Source organism: Apium graveolens, chromosome 1 (assembly GCF_009905375.1).
Source record: "Apium graveolens cultivar Ventura chromosome 1, ASM990537v1, whole genome shotgun sequence".
NCBI classification, from domain to species: domain Eukaryota; kingdom Viridiplantae; phylum Streptophyta; class Magnoliopsida; order Apiales; family Apiaceae; genus Apium; species Apium graveolens.
Genome location: NC_133647.1, coordinates 118,881,884 through 118,906,036, shown reverse-complemented (window position 1 = coordinate 118,906,036; position 24,153 = coordinate 118,881,884). Strand labels below are relative to the sequence as shown.

General features: G+C 34.2%; 2 protein-coding genes and 1 long non-coding RNA gene across 4 annotated transcripts; 1 reads left to right on the top strand and 2 right to left on the bottom strand.

Moving 5' to 3' along the window:
* Window positions 1-251: 251 nt before the first annotated feature.
* LOC141666297 (uncharacterized) lies at window positions 252-1,005 on the top strand. The gene has a single exon (XM_074472290.1). It carries the CDS (start codon window positions 378-380, stop codon window positions 822-824), a length of 447 nt encoding a protein of 148 aa, XP_074328391.1. The 5' UTR covers window positions 252-377; the 3' UTR covers window positions 825-1,005.
* Window positions 1,006-1,253: 248 nt separating this feature from the next.
* LOC141666290 (ribosome biogenesis protein BOP1 homolog) lies at window positions 1,254-10,385 on the bottom strand. Its single transcript, XM_074472283.1, has 18 exons — window positions 10,217-10,385; window positions 9,801-9,878; window positions 9,398-9,526; window positions 9,132-9,286; window positions 7,637-7,754; window positions 7,426-7,527; window positions 7,038-7,188; window positions 6,808-6,916; window positions 6,623-6,725; window positions 6,374-6,524; window positions 5,984-6,116; window positions 5,733-5,842; window positions 5,579-5,649; window positions 5,411-5,471; window positions 4,720-4,947; window positions 4,514-4,598; window positions 3,194-3,372; window positions 1,254-1,656 (listed from the first exon to the last, which is right to left on the bottom strand). Exons 1-18 carry the CDS (start codon window positions 10,289-10,291, stop codon window positions 1,571-1,573), a joined length of 2,124 nt encoding a protein of 707 aa, XP_074328384.1. The 5' UTR covers window positions 10,292-10,385; the 3' UTR covers window positions 1,254-1,570.
* A 9,669-nt stretch (window positions 10,386-20,054) lies between these two features.
* On the bottom strand, window positions 20,055-23,123 carry LOC141720547 (uncharacterized). Of its 2 annotated transcripts, none has more exons than XR_012574427.1 (6): window positions 22,819-23,123; window positions 22,173-22,690; window positions 21,777-21,867; window positions 21,487-21,568; window positions 20,613-20,689; window positions 20,055-20,179 (listed from the first exon to the last, which is right to left on the bottom strand). It is a non-coding gene; the product is annotated as an uncharacterized LOC141720547 (long non-coding RNA). The 2 variants fall into 2 exon arrangements; XR_012574426.1 differs by having other exon boundaries at window positions 22,173-22,686.
* Window positions 23,124-24,153: the final 1,030 nt, after the last annotated feature.

Below are 24,153 nucleotides of genomic sequence, written 5' to 3'. Positions count from 1 at the left end.
ATTGAATAAATGAACTAAAGTGTTTTTTCAAATATAAACATTTTTTTGTAAAATATTTCCACTACCAAAATAGTTTCATGATCATTAATGTATTTAATTTATTGAATAAAATATTCAATAAAAAATTACAAGATGAAAGTGTGTTTATAGGATTCCTATATATAACCGTTAGAAAAGAGTATTGATGTGATAAATCATAAAAGTGAATGAGTAAAATATGCAATTATAATTATTGACAATTGACAAATGTGAAAGAGAAAGTTAACGAATTCGAACAAGAGAATACAGTAGCAAGCACTATATTCTCCACTACCTACTACTCTTCTCCTTATCCTTCTCCCCTCAAAATCCCATAACAAACCACTAAAATCAAGGGCATGGAGAGCTTAATATCGGAGTTCAACTACCTCTCAGACCAATCACTCAACAACAAGAACTTCGATCCCTGTACGATCGAACACCTCATGCACCTCTTCGAGCTCGAATCTTACAAAGCTTGGGCCTCACTCGATCACCAATTCTCCTCTGAGTTGCAAGACTCCGAGGCCTCGCTAGTCCAAGCAGAAGACTACTTGGACTCTGCGATGGACCGCGCGATGAGAGAATTTGAAATGTTCCAAGAGGAGATGGAAATGGAGTGTAAGAGTGAGTTTAATGGATTGGTTGAGGTTGCTGAGAAAGCTAGGAGAGTTGGTAGGAGCATGGAGAAGGCGGCGAGCTTCGCGTCCAACAAGTACGTTGAAGCTGCGCTGAATGCTGCTGGGAATTCTATGAGATCGGCTGTCAAGGCTGTTTCTAATGCCAAAAAAGTTCATCCCAGCTGAATTGTCAATTCGGTTCTCGTTGGATCGGAATTTTATAAATTTATGAAATAAGTGGCTTTGTGTTATGTATGATTTTGTGTCTTGTTATTTTTAGCTTATGTGACTTCGGTTTAAGAAGCCTATTATTATTAACTACTGTTCTAAGGATAATTTTGTGTTATTATAGCCAAATTTCAAGTAAGTTACTGTCATTTAATCATGTACTTGCTAGCCTACACGATTGTGTTCTAAGGATATGTTTGTCTGCATATACAATAATGCACAACAAGATAGGTAAAGCATCATAATCATACAATTCTCTTTATTCAGAACTCAATTGTTATAAGGTATGCACAATAAAACCAGGTAATCTCGCTAATCACAATACATATTGTCAAATAAATGTACCACTATATTCCATATGTGCTTAAAGTGTTGTGCGTAAATCACTGAATAAAGCTATCAATATATAATGATAAGATAAAGTAGCACATATGATTCGATAGTGTAGTCTCGCATACAAAAAAAGAGCTACTTCAAAACTGAACCGGAAAATGTAATCAGATTAACTAGATAACAATACATGACTCTACATCTTATGACAACAATTAATCATCTGGAAGGCCCAGCTAGCTCCAACTAGCATCAGTGCATAATTTGACGTACCCTACATGAGCTGTTGCATGTTTTTCGGGTTGCAAATACTGAATTTGGACAACTCAATTTAGCAAAAATTAAAACCAAAACATTGGCCGGTAGCAGGATTTTTAGTGACAGAAAAGCTTGATGACAGAATCAGCGCCTGCCGTGAATAACCAGGGCTGCCTTGGATGGAACTTGCAATCCATAACCCCTGATACATTAAAATATTTAAACATGTAAATTTTTGTCCAATTTGATTTATAAAAATCATTAAAGCATGCAAATAAAAGCTTAAGGCAATATACTAGTCAATTTATTTTAATGATTTGCAACAGAATTTCTCGACATTAATGACCGTAGTTTTGACGTATTATAAAAAAATCAAGTCAGCAGTTTGACAACTGGGACATAGAAGCCATACTAGGAACAGCAGATATAGAAGATACGCAATCTGGCTAGATTGAGACTAGTTCAAAACTTTATACCTTCCCAAAATAATGAGATGATTAAATATCTAAGAAGCGGGAATAATCCGTATATGTAAAATTATGTATCTGGGGGGGGGGGGTTCTTACAGAGGTGCATACAGGACATGCCACATAGCATGTCCCAGTATCTTGGGTTAGAAAGTGAAAGGGTATGCGCAGATGAGGATGCATTAGTACCAAAAGTTAGAAACAAATTTAAGTATCATAAAAAATATTAGTTCATTTTATTTTATTTTTTTACCTCTTATTGTCAAGACTTGATATGTATTTTGATATATAATATTTGTTATTTTATTTACAGACACAGACCGTTCAACACTTCTCCACCTTACCTTTTCCACCCTCCCGCTAATTCAAGTAGTACAAGGAATTCTGACCTTTTCTTCTTGTTTACCTAATTATAAGTTTTGCACCAGTGGGATTCGTATTCATCCGCTAACTGTTTATTGTTTGAGAGAAAGCAGTATATGTGTTCATATTATATAAAAATCTGCCTGTACCTGCATAAATTCCCATATTTTCATATTTGCCTTACACCCATACTATGCACATGTATCCTTGCTTCTTACTAAAATGTCATTTATAATATTTTGAATAAGTATTTATCTGCTAACTGTTTATTGTTTGAGAGAAAGCAGTATATGTGTTCATATTATATAATAATCTGCCTGTACCTGCATAAATTCCCATATTTTCATATTTGCCTTGCAGCCATACTATGCACCCGTATCCTTGCTTCTTACTAAAATGTCATTTATAATATTTTGAATAAGTATTTAAACTAATGTTAGCAATTAGCACGGATTTTATTAGGATGACTGGCAGCAGATAATTCAGAAGTTGCAAATATATGAATGCTAAACTATATAAATAAAATCAGACTAGATGAATCAAGCACTCAAAAAGAACTTAAACAAATTCAATTATTACACTTGTCAGTGCTAATATTATGGCTGGTCAGTATATCATTTAAACTTTGTTTGGTATATTTTCTTTAATTCAAATGTTGTGTCAATTTTTGTACACGCACATATATGCATACATGTATAAGATTATATTTTTAATTCACTGGAACCAGATATTTTTTACATGAATAAAATGACGCTCAAAAGAAGCAACGGATCACATCTAAAGCTTTGATCCACATTTTTATGAATACATATCTTGTTATATATGTTCTTATATACTTGGAGCTATAAATGCACTGCGCATGAATACAGCTATCATAACAAGAAAAAACGCATTTACTAGAGCACTGACCTCTTCCATTTGAGCTTTGATGCCCACGAAGAATTTCTAATGGAACAATAAGAGGATTTTGATTTAGATCAGAATACACCATGCCATGAAAAACATACGCTGTGCCGTCATCAGAACATGATGCAAATAAAGGATAGGTCCTATGATATGCTACGCTGGTTATGTCCTTCGGGTGACACCTACAAATTCAAAAATAGAAATAGGGAAATCCACCAAGCATTAACAACAATGTAATGCAAGAATGATGTTCGCAAATTCACATCTATACCTCTAGAGTGCTATTATATTACAATAACATTTTTTGATCTAAGAATCTAGTCTATTCCAGAAATTACATACAACTTTGAACCATATGCTAAACAAATACTGCCACTTAATGTACTTCTTCTGAGCCAGGTAAACATGTCTCTATGCATACAGATTCAATCAATTATCCATATATCATAATAACAAGCTTCTCTATCTGTATCTCAAAGTCTACGATAAATGATAATGCTATACTAGTCTCAGCAGTTGATAAATATGACAGGATTATTTTACGGGAGTACGGGCACAAAGAGAGCAAAGGGCCAATGGAAGTGTACTTTCGTTGCACAAATCATCTTAAAAATGCAATGATCATCTTGGTATGGATTATATTATTCTACAACAATTCGCTACACATACACCTAGCTTATGAATTTAATGTGCAAGGAACTCTAACGATTTCAAGAACTGTGCTATGGCAGACGATGAAACAATCTGTAATTTTCAAAAACTTGTTTACAGCCATAGCAAGAAAATATGTTAACAGTTATTTTATGTACGGAGTTGATACACAAATTTATTTGTTTTCATATTTCACCACAGCAACTCTAAATGTTTGCAAAAGATTAATTTTTTGGGAATGGAGGTAGCAAGGAAACCAGCTCGAGTTGTGGCGTAAAAGAAAGTGTGAATGAACTTGTTCTTACATACCTCAAGGCTTAAGCCTATGTCCTACTTTCCTATAATAAAAAGACATATTTTTAAGGTAATCCCAAGATTCCATGAGCTGCGTATCATTTTTTTTGTTATAAACCTAGTCAAACATAACCTAGTATGTCCCAGAAGTAGGGTCAGGGGAGGGTGCCATGTTTCCAACCTTCACCTTGGTTTAACTAATTATACAACGAACAAAAACAAAAATGTATAGAAAACCTAATGCCTAGTTGTAAGCGACCTTACTTCCATTTCAAATTTCAATAGGTTATCTAGATTCTAGGAAGACCTGATATAATATTCTGAAATGAAGCAACAGAATATCTTGAAAAAGTACAGCATCAAAAACTAGATGCACACCTAAGGATTTTGTAAGGTTGAGATGAAAGGTCCATGTCAAACCAGCACAATTTTCCTTCTCTGCTACCAACAATGACATTATCCCCTGTAGGAGCAAAGCGTACCAATTCTTAATAGAAGAAACAATATTCTTACACATAAAATTGGCTTGTTATAAGACGAAAGACAAAAATAAACTACAGATGAACAGGGAACTGGTCACATACCACCAGGATGAATGGCAATTGAAGAAACATTACGAAGACCAGTTTCAAGCTTTTTAACAAGCTCATGCTTTAGCAAATCATATACACGTACAGTCATTTTCGTTGAAATAAAGAAAACTGATCTACTTGGATGGAAGGCTGTTGAAACAGGCAGTCCATGCAGCTTGAATGGTATTCTTTGTGTAACTTTTTTCGAAAGCTGGTGAATTGAAATTGCTCTAGATTCGGGTACTGAATGAGTTAAGAAATAGCACATAATATTGAGAAATGGAGTCAAGTTTAAAGAGAGTCGGCAAAATCATGTGAAATAAGTGTTGTGCAAGCTTAAAAAGGCATTCCTGTTCAGGAATGCTATGCCATCACAAACACTTTCCTTCATATCCTGCATGTAGGACCCTAAAAATATGGCAGCATCGAGCCCATTACACATAACCAGGTCTCATGCATGAAGATACTTATGTATCTTCGTCATGCACAAACAAAATTTAAAAAGCATATAGGTTATCATCCACAATCAAATACATAGTCTAAAGTGTTTAAAAAATGTATTAGTCTAGGTCACAGACATAAACAAGACAAAGAAATGAAAGCATAAGCTTGAGCAGAAATCATGAGTTCAAATTTTAATTATTCCCTTGGATTTTTCTTTAAGATCTTAAATAAGAATTGCCAAAACCAAAAACAAGGATATCTGATGGCATTACTGAGGAAAAATAGTCTCCTTTCCGGTGCCATTCCACTGAAGACACTGTCTGCAGATTACACGACATGAAATCAAAATTACTTAAAGTTCTATTACAAAGGAATATATTACAACACTGCACTACTTGAAACATCACAGAGAATATTACAGAAGTACCTTTGTGTGCTTCAACCTGATTCCCTTGTGTTTTTCATCTTGACTCCAGCTTACAGTGGGTGCACCTTTACCTAAACAACATGAATTATGTAATTAGCAAACATCAGTCACCGCAAGACATAAAGCCAAAATGATGTATTAAAATTAAACAGACTAGAATCATCTGGTGCAGGTGCTGCAGGTGTTTCAACATGTAGAAGTTCTTCAATCTTATGTTGTTCTTCACTTCCTAACCCCGCATTTAGAAGGTAAACATCTGCCCCCCTGCATTTGTTTTGCGCCAACATAGTTTACATATTTAGTTGTAGGGAACAGGAAACGAACAAACAAATAGATATATACATACATATATAAATACACACACACACACATATATACATATATATATAAACAAGTTAGTCTTACACAGCAACTGCTAAAATAGGAAGCTCTGGAGAAGGATTCCATGCCACATAATTTACAGCTTCATCTAGCTCCCATATTTTAAGACATCTTCCGGTGTCAATTTCCCAGATACGCACAGTTCCATCACTTGACCCTTTATGGGATAGAGATTATAGTTAAACTCACATCGACCAGTTTACACACCCCAATGTGAAGAGGGAGCCACTTCCCATAATATTAAAGTCCAAAACAATGAGAAAGGACTAAATAAGGTATATTTTACAGTCTTTAGTTAGCTTACACTATTTTCCAGGTTTCAACATACAGCAAGGATGATATTCACAGACATGAAGTCTATAAGATCTTCTATTTTACGAATAAAAGAAAAACATAAGTTCTATAAGTCTGTACCAGAAGCAATCCATTGTCCAGATGGATCGGTAGAAATTGACATAACTGGACCCTTGTGACCTCTGTACTCAAGATAACATGTGCTTGGGTAAGGTCTAAGATCTTTTCGGCTAGGCAGCTTGGGCTTTAGAGATTCAGGATCAATATTAATCTGAAGATGAAATGTATGTACAATTGTCAAGAATTCAATCAAAATTAATATGTAATGTGGTAGTTCAAGATACATAGTTAGAATTTTGCTCCTCTTACACGCTTTTTCCTGGCTCGAGGGCACAGGTACAGATCCAAGCAACGATCAAATGTTTCTTTGACAGCTTTCTCATATGCTGGGACACTTCTTAATGACAAAAACCTATACAGATTGAAATTAATTAAGATCTTAATAAGTTCAAACATTAGTCATTAAGAACGAGTATAAAACCTATACTAATTACCGTTTTGGAATAAATTTAGGCCGATCTTCTTCAAACTCAAGCTGATATGCATCTAACTCTTCTTGTGTTGGAATGAATTCTAAAGCAGGATTATAGGATTCCTCGTGGCCTTAAAATAAAAAGTTTATAACCACAGTAATATCCATTTCACCAGGCAAGAAGAAAAAAATTCCAGCTCTTTAAAGTAAATGGAATTGTGATGATACGGAAAGAAATTGTTAACTTCAAACCTGGAAGCTGGGGCTTTGGAGCAGGAATATATGTCAAACCACCTGCCTTTTCTGCTTGATCATCACCCCACAAGTTGTAAACTTTTGGTTCTTCTTTTGGCTTATCAAATTTTATCCATCCGTTGCGGATTGCTCTAATAAACTTCACAACCTACAGATTAATGGGAAATAATCAGAAGACATAAGATCAATACAATACTACTCATTCTCTTTTCTCTTTCCACATCTATCTCAGCCTTTGTCTCCTTTGTTGCCTCAGGAAGTCATTATTGTCCTCTCCTTCAAGTAAATTCACACTATTTTCTTTTGTTCTTCCCTATGTCTAAATATATATCAGATTTTCTTGAATCTTATGTACGATTAAAATGAGCGAATGTTGTGATATTACCTTTTTATTTTCCCATTTTGATTCAATAAAACGCCTCTTTGGTTCCGGAGCACTTGATAATGGATGTTTCGCACCATCATAAGCATACCAATCAATGTAAGGCTGCATTCACACAAAAAAAAAGCTAAAGAATCTGTAAATGGAAACAACTTACCTATATTATTACAGTTTTAAATTAAAAAGGGCTTTCAAAAAAGAAAAATATGCAAACCGGATGTGGGTCAAACTCAGCATGTGGAGCCTTCCCTTTCAGCAATTTACGAATCATCTTAATTTCTTCCTTTTTTAATTCAACTTCCTCATCATTGTACTCATCGTAGATCTTACGCCTGATCAATACAAAGAAAACAAATAAGATATATCTCAGAAGCTTCTACGGCAGGAACTTGTGGACTTGGAAGTTAATATTAAATTTTCTCTTTTCCTCTTGAATAAGTAAATTTCCTACTTCACTTGAATAGCCACAATTTTACTTTGTTTAGTTATCCAACAGATTTCAAACATCATACAGATTGCTTACATTCTACTGGAGCTTTTTAACAACCGCATTTGGCCCCACTCATCTAAAGACCTCCAAACAATAAAGGACAGAAAAAAATAGGTACAATGTAACATGTATTATCAGTTTTGGGACTGGCAGTGAATGAAGTGAAGCAACCTTGATAGATTTCATTAGTTATAAACACAAAAGATACAAGGACACCATGTAAACTATTTTCATAGTTGTTAAGACATCGTCTAGGCGGTAAAAATGGGTAGGAGTCGGACCCGTCTTCATTTTCAATGGGTAGGCGACGCATAGGGGGCACCTAGGCGGCTAGACGACGTCTAAATCCGTACAAATCCGCCTAAGTCCGTCTTATTTTAACATGGCCTAGCCCAGTCAATCTTTGACCAAGTCCAATCCAGTATCCTTTTATATGGGCCATCCAATATTCAAGTTATAAACACTACTAACTACCTACAGCCGTCACACTTAACCCTAACTAACCAGCAAGACACGGACAAGCATCTCCTGGCAGCGATCTATTAAGTAATATTCTTAATTTTCTTCTTATCTGTTAGATACATACATATATATATACACGCGTATGTATACATATTATATGTATGCACAAACTACAAACGTATAACACATATCATTGGGTATTACATTTATGTATGTACTTTGATATGTAAATATAGTATTTACTCTTTGGTAATGTATGTAATGGCTAAAATCTACATTATTATAACATATAAATGTATGTATATATTAAATACACCCAATTTATGTAGTGAAACATATAATCCGCCTAATGACCATCTAGGTGGGCACCTAACAGTCTAACCATCTAGGTGGGCGCCTAACAGTCTAACCATCTAGGCGGTTAGGCGGTACAGGGTCATCTTACCTCGTTTTTACGTCTTTACAAGTATGTTCTCTCATGAAGCAAAGTTCAAGATATGTTGTCACCAATCACATATTTTTTACTGTTTAAATGAGACTACAGTCACTAAACAAACTCGAAATAATTAAATGAACAATTCTTGGTTGCCTTAAAGCAAACATAATTATGGAAATTTTGACATTAAAAATCAAAATTATACAGAATTTAATACAAGTCTGTGTGCGTGTGTCTACATATGTATAGAGAGTGAGAGGGGAAAAGAATGTTGTTTAATCTTATATGCGACACCATTTAAAGTTTAGACAGACAACTCACCAATTGTTTGAATCATCAGCACTACGTAAAAATTGTTCGAGTTTATCTTGTCTTTCTTTCTTCTTTAACTTCTTTCCAGTCATATCATATCCGATGTGTTCCTCATCCTTGTACCACTCAAGAGGGACATCACCAATTGTATTTCTTGGCGCAACCTGAGTCAGGATAATAAATTGAATACTTAGCAAAGAGTATTTCATGTCCAGGTTACAGGAAGACCTAATTAAACTAGAAAAATAGAAAATTTATGATCTAATGTGAAACACCTCATCTTCTGATGAATCACTCTCTTCAACTGATTGATGGGATTCTTCACTTTCACTCTGACGACTTTCCTGACCAACATCGTCCTCGTCGTCAAAGGAGACAGCATCATCGCTTGTAGTAAGGTCGTCCTAATATTACCATCAGCAACACGAAAAATATAAGGTTACATACAGTCACATAAAATTGTCCAGAAAGCATGTCAAATATTTGCTAAACCAGGGGCTTAAGTAAATAACTAAATCAAACCGTCCAGTATATCAATATATTTGGCAAAAACGAGGTTAAAAAATAAACTTTCAAAAGTAAAATGAAAAACAGTCCAGTACCAAAATTACTAAAATAACTTATTATTCTATAACAGTACCGGCCAACAGACATTTTCACAGGGCATTTACAATGTACCTTATCTTCCGTAAAATCACTCCCTTCCGAACCCGAATCAGTTAGACTGCCATCAAAACTATCATCCTTCAACCATTCCTACACACACCAGTACAAAATTTAAACGGTAAAGATTTCATTTTGACATACTTGAACGCTATTAAAAAGCAAATTCTTCTGTCGATAAACGCAAATGACTAACTCAACAATACCTACATAAGTAATACAACGAACAACGAATGTTTCGAATTAACGATAAGTATTCATTTACACATTCACATACACAAACTAATAAGATAAAACTAATAATCGAGCATTCCCATTCGAAAAGATCAAATTGATACAAATTACACAAACTATCAATCAATCATTGCATACAACAAAAACACACAATAAAACTGAGTTAATTTTTAACAATTAGATAAATATATAACTACCTCATCATCTGAATCAGAAACAACGGGGTCTTCTTGATGGACTACAGGTTCTTGCTTTGATTTTGGAGTCTTCATTGTAATTTACTTTCTATCTCTCTACAATTTACTAAAAAGGGGCGAGAGACACAGAGAGAGAGACTAGGGTTTAAAGAGGTTTAAGACAATAAAGAAGAAGATAGTTAAATTCGGGTTTTATTTTTATTGGGCTCTTATTGGTTTTATTTTTAATTGTTAAGTTTGGGCCCATTTGCGTTTCTTATTGGATCAATCTGTTGAATGATAGTAACCGGTGTTGGTCGTTAAGGACTGTTTGGTTGGTCCAAAAAAAATCGAAACCAAAACCGAAATTGTTAAAAATCGAACCGAAATTGAAACCAATCTGCGGTTTCGGTTATACATTAAAACCGAACCGAAAAATTTGAAATCAATCTGAATTATTAAAATAAATAAATATATTTATATAATATAATTCTAGAAATTAATATATACATATATATATGAGACTGCTTTGTGTAGTTTAAGTGTATATATATACATGACCGATTTATATAGTTTTAAGATCATTTTAATGTATGGCACAGGAGTCTGCGTATCAACCGTATAATTTGGTTAGTTTTGAACTCAATTAACTCTCAATGTATCAAAACTTGAGTCTTAGTAGTATAAACTTATGTAATATAGTCGATGAACTCATGAATACTAATTTGTGTATCATACTCTGAAAGATGATAAATTAATTTTTGAGTGTACTGCTACTTTAACTACCATATAAAATATGAGATGTGTATCATACTCTAGCTCTAACTCAAACAAGTTTCTACAAAACTGTGGATAGAGAGACCTAATATGCACTCTGCACACTTCTGTTGTGTCATTTGCTGTAATAAATTCTCTGATTCAACTTATGTATTTTCTTATTTGGCAACAAATGTACATTGTATTTGTTTACTTAAAAGTTTCAATAGCCATATTTGTGTTGTTAATTTTGTGTGTTGTTAATTTTGTGTGATACGATTTTAAACTTGAAATCAATCCGATTAAAACTGAACTGAGATTTGTAAAACCGAACTGATGATTTCGATTGCGGTTTCAATTTTCAACTTTAAAAACCAACGGCATGCGGTATCGTTTTCAGTTTTGGCTAAAAACTGCCACGAAAGAAATCGCGCTCTACTCTTGATGCACGGATTATTATTTCGTATTTTCATTTTATATTATTTATAAAAATGTTTAATAAAATTTAAATATGATTAATAACATATTGGTATAAAATAATATATGTTTATTTGTATATTTATAAATGGTTATTGTTGGTGGAACTTGAAAGCTTGATTATTGTATATATAACAATAAAAATGTTTTCCAACGAAGTGTTATTGCCGTGTTTGAGCTGTTGTACCCCTTGCCGGAGGTCATGAGTTCGATCCCTCGATTTCTCGTATGTGCGTGTATAATTAATTAGCAAAAAATAATTAAAATATTTGTTATTGACGCAATTCGAATATGATAACTTGAATAGTGTATAAATAATAATATAATTTTTTGTTAAAAAAAACGATTTTCTAAACTTGAATAGTGTATAAATAATAATATAAATTAACAAATGCAGCCCATATACATAATAATTTCTACGATTTTCTTAAGGTTCTTGAAAATTTTAAAGATTAATCATCATATATAATACATATGTATATATGTCTCAATCATTTCACTCGAAAGATCATGTATGTCTGAGAGAGATAAAATAACAATGGGGGTGACTAAACTACAAAATATTTTCTCCTTAATTAGATCATTATATTTTGACTAAACAAAATATGTATGTGTGTATTTAGCTTTCCGAAGACGGTGGCACTTGAACAATATCGTTGTTTGTTCTGGAAGACCCAAAACTAGCCCACTTTCATGCAGGTATGTTTTCATTTTCCAGCAAACAACCCAAGAAAAACTTAGTTGGATTCTGGCGATGATGTTCCACTGATGTAAAAATCGGTTCGGTTATCAAACTCCATTTTCGGTATGTATTATTCAATAGTCCGAGGATAAGGGCGCTCTCTCCCTCCTCTTTATGTTTTGCTCTCTCCTTTAACCATGTCTCTCTCTCCATCTCTAAGTAATATTGTTTAGTTCCTTTTTCACTCTTACTGGTGCATGTATGTATCTATTTTTTGCTTCAATTTTGTTTATTTGACGTTCGTTTGTTCTTTAATCTTTAGGTCCCTTGAGTTCATATTTTGTATGTTGTTCATATGGTGTTTGTATTTTTGGATACTTGTAGTTTGGCTCAGTGGCGGACGCAGAAAATTTTTTTAGGGGGCCGATTTTATATTATAATTTTTTTAAAAATGAATAATATAATTTTGAGTGTAAGATGCGTTAAAAAATGAAAAACTATTTGAATTTAACACATATCTCTGTGTTTTAAGTAATCAAATTCACTAAGTAATAGTTAAAAATATATACATCTTTTTGAAAGTTAAAAATATATGCATCTTTTCATTAAAACATTAAAAAGAAAAGAAAAATGAAAAAAAAACTGCATCAAAAATTAAGCAAAAGGAGTATTGTTAATTTGAGTTGGAGTTGGGAAAGGAAGGAACAGACTTAAAATGTTGCTTGGATCGAACCTTGGTATTTAGGGATGAGAAGACTACACAAAACCAGCTGCACTAAGAAAACGAGATGTGAAATGCTAACACTAATATGATTATATTCTCAATTTAGGGGGGCCAGGGACCCCCCCTAGATCCGCCACTGGTTTAGCTGACACCTAGGCTTTTTTTGGCCTTATATTTGCATGAATAGGTGTAAACGATTCTTGTGATTTGTTCTATGATTCGTCCTGCATATACGGCTCTCATTTTTCTCCCTCGTCTCTTTACCGTATTTGTAACCATTTTATTGTATACATCATTTTATTATTTGAATAGGTTTATATCACGTTCTTTTATTTTTACATCAATGGTATGTATAATGTATGTTTGTTTGCGAATTGTGATTACTCTAGATTATATGTATCAGTTCTCACTAGTTTTTTAGTGTGAGGATAATTAAGACAAGTGTTATTTTTTTATATGGTAATACTATCATTTTGAATTTTTGGGATTGCAATTTTATTATTTTGTGTCTTAATGTGCGAGGGTTTCCTTCTTTTATTTTATTCACATCATTGCCTACTGATGCGTTAATTACTTGATTGACTCTAAAAATATGGTTTGATTATGTATTGGTTTGAATACTATATTGATTTTATTTTATTTCGTTTGAAATTGTGTTCAAGTATAATAGATATATGTATCTATGTTTGTCTATTATATTAATTTAATATTATTTATGAGTGAGGCATTTCAGCATTTCTTCATGCCGAATTTGAATATTTGGTTGCGGATTAGTAGTGTTAGGAAATGAATAACACACGGGGGTAATGTGTTTTAGGTGTTTTTGTGCTTTTCTTGAATTCTTTATGGTTGAACAAAGTAAATCAAATCTTGTAGTGAAATGTGTTACTGCAGAAATTAAACATGCAATAATAAAGAACATAGATCTTTCAAAACTCACTTAATTTTATATTAAAATTAAGAATGTTTTGCTACAAAATTTCTAGGCTCTTTGTTAATAAAGAGCTTAGCTTCTTCTTGAGAGTGTTACAAGATTTTCTATCTAAATTGTTACAACTAACAAAGGACCAGTGTTAACTTTATACTTCAGTTAACTGTTGGTTTACACATTGTACAATAAGACATGCTATTAAACTTTAGTAAACTGTCACTTGTCATTTTCATTTTAGGAAAAATGAATCTTCTATTTCTGGCTTAACATATCTTAGCACCCTGTGTTTACTTTGATCTTCCTTTGTCAGTTAATCTTCACCATTGATCTTGCACATCCTTCAAGCTGCTTTTTGTAGACTTGTCAATCCAGCTGGTTGGATTATTTGTTGATTGTAGATCTTGGATATTGAACTGGTCTGCAATTTAAACTTTGAGAATTTACCTCGAGATCTCCAGTTAGGCATATAGAGATCTTGACATCTCAATAAGTATATTGACTTATCGAGATCTCTAATACTCCATAGTAAATTTGACTTGTAGAGGTCTATGAGTTCTCTATAAGAGAATTTGGCTTGTTGAGATCTCTCAGCTTCATGTCTTCACTTTGACTTGTCGATAACTTAGAGTTCTCTAGTGAATTTTGACTTATCAATATCTCTGAGTTCTCTAGTGGAACTTGACTTATCGATAACTCAGAGTTCTCTAATCAATGTTGACTTGTCGATAACTCTGAGTTCTCTAGTGAAGAAATGGCTTGTCGATATCTCCAATCTTCATGTCTTCAATTGGCTTGTCGATATCTTTCTGAGTTCTCTAGTAGCTTTCCTGACTTCTCGATAAGTCATTTGGAGTTCTCGAGTGACTTCTCTATAACACTAAATCTGTGATTTGTAGAGATCTTGACTTGAAATATTTTTATCCAAACAGATTTATTCAACTCCAAGCTTCTTCAAAATTCTTCCGAGGCATGATCTTCTTGATATTCTTCCATATAGAATCCTTAGGCTTGATACCGTTTAAATAAAAAGACTCCAGTATGCACTTTTTCATTTTTACAGACTTTAAATATTACAAGTACAAATGCAAACTAAGGGGGGTGTATTCAATTGAGATTTTAAAGGATTTTTATGGATTTTAGAAATCATGGGGTATTCAATTTGGATTTTGAATAATCCTTTAAAATCTGAAGGTATTCAACAAGGATTGGAAAAAGTCTTTTAAAATCTGAGTGTATTCAATTTAGATTTTAAAAAGTCAATCAAAATTTGGTGGTATTCAATTTGGATTTTAAAAAATCCATCAAAATTTGATAGTATTCAAAAGTCCATGGATTTTCTTTTATTTAAAAAGTTGTGGATTTTGATGGATTTGCTAGTACATTTTTAAAATCTTGAAATCTCTTCAAAATACATGAGATTTTGATGGATTTCTAAAAAACTCCACAAAATCTGCAAGACTCTACAAGATTTTGGATCAACTCCATCAAAATCCACGAAGAATTCAAATCAATGAAAATCTTTTAAAATCCATAGATTATTAACAATCCTTTAAAATCTGAAATGAATACACCCCCCTAAGATAACAATACAACTTAGGGTTGTCAATTTGATTTAGTCTTATTAAGGTACAGGCATGTCTTGCACAACAATCTCCCCCAATTTGTGAGAAGATTGCTTAACACAAATTCATGCCTGTTAACAAGACTAACCCCAAGTTAAAATGGAAAGTATAATAATTACATGAAAATTGACACAATTACAACTTTTATACAATAGAAGATTTACAAGATTTAAGTAGTTACAAGAATCAGGTAAAGACTGTTTTTGCTTATGTTTCTTCTCTAAGAATATCCCTTAACTGAACAAGAATTTCAAGTTCTTCTACAATAGGTGTTCCACTTAGAGCTTCTACTAGTTTGAACTTGTCTTCCCTTGGATAACCACTGTTTAGTAAATCAATTCTAAACCTTGAGAATTGTCCATCTTTGATGTTAAGAAACTTCATATCTTTAGATATTTGCTCCTTTCTTTTGCTTTCAGTTCTTCTGACTTTTTTATGAACATTTCTATTTCCTCATCATACTTTTTTTTTTCTTTCCTCAGATTCAGCTTCATTCCTTTTTATTCTTTCTTCTCTCACAATCAACCATTCAGCCAGGATTGATCTCCATGCTCTAGTAGCAGAATCCTTATCCTTTAGCAGGATTATCACTCTCTTGATTTTTGTGGGAGAGAGTGAATCCATTAAAGTGTAGCCAAGGAAGGTGAATGACCAATCTTCCTAGAAAATTCTAACTTCCCTTAGAGATACAACCCAGACTCTGACTATTTCCTCAGCAAGTTGTTGAAAATAATCTTCATCTGAGATGCACCAATTCAAAGGTAGAAAGTCAGATTACTTGAAGCAGTTCCAGATGGCCCTTTTAGTGACTTCTCCTTTTTCTGTAGGCTTGGTTTTCTTAGGCTTCCTCCCAACATATTTGAGATTGAATTTTAGTGAAGGCTTGGCTAAAGGCATGGTTGTGATTTTCTTGAGAATTGTTTGGTTTGTGGTGATTGGAATTTTTAGGAAAGAGTTAGTTGTTTGTTTTTATAGAAACTTTGGTTTAGAGGTTAGAAGTGGTTTGTTGATTGGGGTTGTTGGTACAAAAGGTTTAGGTAGAGGTTGAGTTAGGGCTGTTTGGATTTTTAGGGTTTGTTGTGGTTCCGAGCCATCATGTCTCCTTTTACTTTTTCTCTCATTAGCTCTCTTCTTCTCATCATTTTTCTTATCATCCTCATTCTTCTTATCTCCACCCTTGCTGCCAGATGGCTTAGTGGATTGACTTGGATTTGAGCCAGAAGGATTTTGATCATCTTTCTTCTGCTCATCGTCATCCAAATCATCCTTGTTGATTTGAGTTTTGGGCAAGTTGGCTTCAGCATCACTCAGGTATCTCCCCAATAGCTTTATCATCTCTACATCATCAAAGTTCTTATTTTTCTTAGATTTTTAGCCAGTTTTTAGAATCATGATTAGCTTCTTGTTGGCCATGACACATTGTTTAGGAATTTGGAAGCGTTTGAAGTATTTTGTGTTTGGATAGATGTATGTTATACCCTTGTTTGGCTTTAGGTATGCTTCAGGAAAAGCAGCCACTTGTGCATTCTTCAATTCAGTTAGCAACAAGGTATCTTCATGAGTCACAACTCTGACTTTGTTGATCAGAATGTCCAACTCAGATGCCTTCCTTGAGACAAGATAATTGAGGGACACCTGCATACATCTGTCTATCCCAGAGTCATTTACATTGATCACTATCTTCTTTTGTAGAAAATTTTCTTGATTTACGATGATCACCCTTATGAAATTTATTGTCTTGTCCAGGGCCTTTTTGTATGTGAAGTGATTATTATTGAGAGAAGCTTTTAGGGCCTTAAGCAATTCATCAAATTCTCTGATCAGGTGTGGTACTTCAGCAGCCCTAATAAGACTCTCCATGTCAAGGTCTACTTCTTGATTTAAATATTTTTCAGCACCCTGGACTTGTTGAGATGATCTGGATTTTGCCAGCCTAGCCTCGATCTCCCCCTTAGTCTTGTTGGCAGGCATGAGGAGGGGAGTAGGAATTTCAGGCCTTATCTGTTCTGGAAGTGATGGTAAAGGAATGTTGAGCTTTCCCATGATGGCTCCCAAAGCAACAGAGTTTTGCATTTGAAGGTGCTTGTGAGACTCCACCAGGATCTTTATGTCTGTTTGTTGACTTTTGACTAGAGAAGTCAAAGCCTGGACCTAAATGTTGAGAGAAGCATTGGAGTTTTCCAAAGAAGCTACTTGAGTCTTGAGTTCTTGATTGTCTTGAGAAGAAGAGCTTGTAGCAGAGATAGCAGAAGATTGGCCAAAGGTAGCTTGCACAAATTTCTGAATTTCATCCATGACCAAAGGTGAAGGAGTGTATCTTGCAGTGACCCTTGAGTCATTAGATTTAGTGATATGCTCTTGAACAACTTTGTGCAAGGCTATAAATGAATCTTAGAGCTGATTTACACTTTTATCAATCCCACTGAGATCATATCTAGACATGTGGTCTGAGAAGGTTTTAAATTCATTTTTGATCTCAGTTTGTGAAGGGATGATTTGGTCCATCTTTTCCCTGACCATCTTCATTACTTTGTCTTGATGTCCATTCAATATTATTTGTAGAGCTTTTCCTAAGTTTTGGAAAGCTTGATTTGAGTCTTGTAGACCTCATTGATGGCATCATATACCTCCTGTGGAGTGAGGGATCTGGAATTGCTTCACAAGATCGTAATGTACTCCTCTCTGAATTTTTCTAACACACCATCCATCTCAATTGTGAAGTCCTTGTCCAACCAAACATCACAGTTGGCATCTTGACCAGCTTCATCAACAATCTTGGCTTGATTATCTTCCACATCATCCTGGTAGGAGAGCATGATAGCTTGGTAATCTTGGTTGGACATATTAAATGTGAGTAGCTGCTGTGAGATTTGAGCCAGGCCTCCAAGTTGATCAACTCTAAGATCTTCAATAGTAGATGGTTGATTTTTAGTGTCTTGGAGCCATTGAGAGATGAGATGTGATTGAGAGGTAGAGGGTTGAGCATCAAAACCACTTGTGACTGAAGTCACAGTTTTACTCACAGATTGCTCTGTGGTTTTGATAAGTTGTTGTTCCTCACTTAAAGTGTGAACCTCCAATTGAATTGGAGGGGATTTGACTGGGTTATTGTCATGTGCACCAGTCTCAAACCCTTGTGCTTCTTGCAAAGCACTGTCACTTAAAAGTGATAAACTTGTCTCTCCCATAGCAGGGTCATTGGAAATTGTACTCCCAGCTTCAATTGTCAAGGCAATTTCAGCTAGGGTTTTGAGGGGAGTTGTCCCTACATGAGGCACCTCCAATTGAATTGGAGAGAATTTAGATAGCTCCCCCTCAGGAGTACTACCCTCAAACCTTATAGTCTGTAAAGGGTGATTTGCACATAAAGGTGCATTTGTGACATCCATGGGGTCTTCATAAAAACTGATGAATCCCCCATGGTTTTGATGGTGTCATCAAGGTCTACCCCAGCTAGTAGCCTCTCACCATCTAAATGAGGTGTCTGGGTGGTTAGCAAGGTTTCTTGAACCAAGTCACTTGATTTATCTTGCACTTGAGAATTGGATTCAAGTGCTGTTGGTAGAGAAGAAATTTGAGATATTAAAGAGTGTTTCTCAAATGCGAGTGTTGGCAGCTCCCCCTGAATGGATGAGGGAGCTTCAAAAGATGTGCCCTCACTATGTGTGCCATCCTTATTCCTCCTACCATACACTTGAATTGCTTCAGGTGCAGGCTGTGTAGACTCTATACAAGGTGCATTGGGGTGAATGCTCTTTTCAATAGACACACCCTATTGAGAAGATGTATCTAAAGTCTGTTTAGTCCCCATTTTTACAACTGCATCCTGTTGGGAGGATACAGAGGTGGCTTGAGTGGTCAGCTCAGATTTCTTACCTTTCTTTGATCTCTTGACCAGGGGTGACTCAGCTTCAGTTTTTCCTCACCACTCTCTTACAAAACTGTTAAGGTTACCCCCTTTCTCTTATTTTTACTCACCTCATCCTTTTGAGAGGATGAGGTGGTTGGTTTCCTAGATTCTACAGGTTTTGAAGGAACATGCTCAATATAGGTAGGTTCCTGTGAGTGTGCCTGTGTTTATGCTTCCACGGGCTCAGGAATCATTGTTGCACTAGGTTGACTGGCACTGGTTCTCATGTCTCGCATAGAACACTACTAGAAAAAACACCTTAGACATTGGTTAAAAACCGATGTCTATGTAAAAAATGACTGATGTCTTCGTGACTGATGTTAAATGTATTTTTTCATAGACATCGGTTTTTACCCGATGTCTAAGACAGACTTTCACAACGGTTCTGGAAAAATTCTGATGTCAAATGTCAGATTAGACATCGGTTATATATATGTAACCATTGTTAAAAACCTATTTTAACATCATTTTATTTAATATAACCAATGTTAATTTCAAAAATAGACATCGGTTGTTTATTCTAGAATTGATGTTATTACCCTTTTTACATATGATGATATCCCTATATTAACATCGAATATAACACAATGCATTAACCACAATACTGAAAAAACTTGATTATCAAAAATCAACCAATATATATATTATTACCCAATCGAATTCAAGATCAACAAATTCTCAATGTCTATAACTTATCTCAAATACTACTATCATTTTAAACAAACTATTCCGGTGATAAGTACAACTAATCTCAGGGTTTAAAATCAACCATATTCCTAGTACTCAAGTCATCCCCTTTTATGCGGGCTAGTCTTCTTATCATGTCAGCTCCAATCTTCTTGCAAGTCTCATCATTATTTGCCTTCTCACGAGCACTAATCACTGCTAAAATGAATCAAACCATAACACAGGGAGTGAACATTATTATTAAATGTTTCAATAAAACACGCTAAACTGATTCACATCTTTCACAATAAATTGGAAAGACAAGCTTAGTTAATCATTTGAGAAAAAAATTAACCTGCAATTACCATGCTTTTGGGCCCACACTTGGTGTTACCATGTATCAAAAAGTAACAATTTTTAAAGAGGTAAGATAGCCAAAAATTACACAAACAAATGCATGCACACTGAAACTACTTGGCAACGTTGACATTATCATTTGTTGTTATGCTTTCATATCATAATTGATTGGAAGTAATTTACAAAACATACACAGAAATAATACTATATTGTCTTCAAAATTCAAAACATGGATACTGAGATTGACTATATAGTATTCAATATTGTTTGTGTAATGTCTATAAAAGGTTACCTTCTTTCCAGTTTCATCCTGTGTGAATCTTTCATATGGAATGTAAACACCATTCTTTTCCTTTACGGCTCTGACATCTATTTCAATTCAAATAAATAGGCTATCAAGTGTGAAACTTATATCACAAAACAAAAGAAAATCATCTTATAAACATATGTCATCAGTGGGCTAAATGACTAGCATATCGTTTCAAATTATTTTAATAGTACAAAGTACACTGCAGTCATACAGAAGGGCGAATTACTGTCTTATGTAGAATACATGCATGGTCCCAACACCAAGGACAAGCTGGCAAGTCTTTGTGTTGAAGAACTTCAAGAGCTCAACAACACGCTGCATAATTTCGGTAGAAAGCGCTGACAAAGAATCATTCATATCAATGTACTCTGACAACATCTTCAACAAGATTAAGCCGCTGAAAAGTAAAAATGAACAATAATTTTAGCTTAAACCAGCAAACAAAGTGGTTACATATAAAGAAATGAAGGCTCTTCGAGACAGAACTCTAACCATAAACTATAAATATATCACATTGAATATATATCTAAACAGCATACATGCCAGGATTTTGACGGAATAGATATGAATAACAATTTTTCGATTTAAACTATTAAGTTAAGATTTTTAACTATAAACATCTTAGAATGATTTCATTTTTCAAGCAAAAGAATACCAAAATATAAATAAAAATTTAAGCACATCATAGAATAATTGTTAGAGACTTATAACTAAACAGACTTATAGCTGGTTTAGCATTCCTTTGCAGACAGACTACAAACTCTTTAACATCACAGTAATACATGTGATCTATTTAATATATAAAAATGATAGCTTTCTTACAATCTGACATTTACAAGTGCAACAAATATATTACCTGTGTTGGTTTGGATAGCTGGACTGGTTGCCTGAATATGTATTTTTGTTGCACCCTATGCAAATACAGGTTCAAGTATGTTCTGAAGAAATCAAGTAAAATTAGCAAAATCAGTGTGCACTTAGTTTATGCTTCTAGCAACTGGTCTACACTCTACAGAAACCCATCATTGTGATTATTAAATCCATTCCATATTTATTTTTGATATTATAAAGATAATATAGGAACTGAGGCTCGATTTCAACTACAGTTTGCGTCAAATTAAACATATCATCGACGTTTCTCCATACCTTGACAAAGACTTGAGTAGAACGAGCAAGTACAATCTATGACAGACTTATGCTTTCACTGGCATCGATATAGCTTCAGTATATAACATGCCTGCATGCAGAAAATTAGAAATCAACATATTATTTATCAAATATCATCAACACTTTAGTTCACAATAGTTCTAATGACAGCACCTGTTATTTTCCTTTCTTTTTGCTAAATAAAATTCTAATCAATCAAAATGATTACAAGTTCAAACAAAGCATACCCTGGGAACTGTGTGTGGAATAGAACCTCCCCCCCCCCAAATAACACCAAAACAAACAGTCCAATCATTTGGAAGTTAATACCATGATTTCTGAACGAACCAAAATTGTGTGTGGTATATAAGATGATACTATGATTTTTGAACGCACCTCGACCGGAGCACAGATTCCAGAGGCAGTCTTTTTAGAATTTCTGCAAGGATATCTCCAGAGAAATGATCAGCCATTGGTGTTGCAGCTTACTGACCTTAGGTCTGATTTCTTCAGCTCCTCTCATCCTTTTGCCATAGAACTGAAAAATACAATTTTTCAAAGTACCAACTTCTAGTCAGGAAAGAAATTATAGTTTCCAAGGCTTGATTAAATAATTTTGACAAAGTCGATGACCATAAAAAGGAAGAAATTAGCAAATGTATCTGTTGATGAACAAGTATATTCAAGGCCAGAAATTCACTTTATCTATTCTCCGCTACCAACAAACAAGGAAAACAGTTGCTGTACTGTCATCTGATTTGCAGACAGCACAATTTGCCCTATACCGCCTATAGCATGCTTCATTATTCCCCAAAAACTGTTTAGTAAACGAGTCTGTTAGGAACCAAGCCAGACCATCTAACAACCACTCATCATCTGGTGACGCAGCACTGATATAAACTTGAAAACACTGCCTTACAAGAGCATAGGCAACAAAATAGTTGAGGTACTCAATATAACAGCCACATATATACACAGAAAATAAAATTAAAGGCATATATAATGTTTATTTGGGATCCGAATGAAAGGAAAGAAAGCAAACCTTGTTGTTGGTGAAGAGAGAGATCGAGATAACGTTCCTAATCATGATTAAAAAGAGTCAACAACATGATGATAATGACAGCGGCATATGAGAGGAGGAGGAGAAGAAATTAAGACATCTCAATTGAATCCAAAATGTTGAAGCTCAATGAACTTCCAAATCTGTTGAAAAAAGAAAAAAAAACAAAATTAAAAACCAAACCCAATAATAATTAGGAAATAAATCAAGATGAAGAATAAACAAAATCCAATTGAACAATGAAACCAAGCCAGATTCTTAACAAATTAGGTTTCTCGAAGCTTGAGTTTGATTAATCGTAGATGTTCTTCAATTTGGGGTTCAATTGGAACCCTAATTAGAAATAATGTGAGATGGTGACAGATAATGTAAGACGGAGAGATAGTAATATATATGTAGAGAGAGGGGAAAGAGAGAGAGAGAGATGTGAGACCGAGAGCGAGAGGAAAGAGACGGGGGAGAGAGAGGGAGGTGAGGTAAGGGGGAAAAGGAAGAAGTGATTTTGGAAGGGGGGAAAATAAATCTGGGAAATATATTTGTTATTAAGGGGGGAAATATTTAGGAACCGGGGGGAAAGTAAGCGCGTTTTTTTTTTAATTTTTTTTAAAATTAACCATAGACAACAGTTGTGATTTTAGACCGATGTCTAAGAAAATTCGACAACGGTTATGTTATAAACTGATGTCTAATTCACGTTTCTTATTTTTTGAAAATAACTATCGACAACGGTTTTTTTTATCGACCGATGTCTAATATATGCAGTAACATTGTTTTAAAAATAACTGATGTCTAAAGGAACTTTAACATCGGTCATCTGTGTTGGATTTTTAACGCAGCGGGGGCATGGCAAAACACTTTTACACATACAAAATCCAAATAAAAGCATACAGATCATGAATAAAAATTCGAGGGATCGAATCTAACCTTTTAAAATAATTCGGAGACAACGATCAGAGATCCTTAGCAGTTGCTCCTCAAGTGTGAAGCACTCCACCGATATCCACCAAGAAAACGATGTTAAGGAGGAGGAAGGAGGTGGAGAGAATTGGGTTTTCCAAACTTTTTGGGTTTTCGGGTTCCGATTCCGGGTTAGAATGAAAATAGGGTCTATAATAGTATATTTATAGGCAAAATTTTCAGCTGAAATTTTCCCATAAATAATATTATTATTATCCCATTTTTTTTATTCTCATTAATAATTAAAACACCTTTTAATTATTAATCCTTTTTCTAAACACTTTAGAAATAATTCTCTCTCTTGATTTAATTTCCAAAAATTAAATCCTTTAATTAATAATAATAAGAACTTTTCTTAAT

Bases quoted from the DNA above. Each gene is read 5' to 3' on its own strand.
- LOC141666297 (XM_074472290.1), top strand. From the start codon at position 378: ATGGAGAGCTTAATATCGGAGTTCAACTACCTCTCAGACCAATCACTC.
- LOC141666290 (XM_074472283.1), bottom strand. From the start codon at position 10,291: ATGAAGACTCCAAAATCAAAGCAAGAACCTGTAGTCCATCAAGAAGAC. The intron at 5,843-5,983 runs GTAAGACTAACT...AAACAAATGCAG, and splicing joins CCTATTTTAGCAGTTGCTGT to GGGGGCAGATGTTTACCTTC. The intron at 5,472-5,578 runs GTACTTCTGTAA...TGTAATCTGCAG, and splicing joins TCAGGTTGAAGCACACAAAG to ACAGTGTCTTCAGTGGAATG.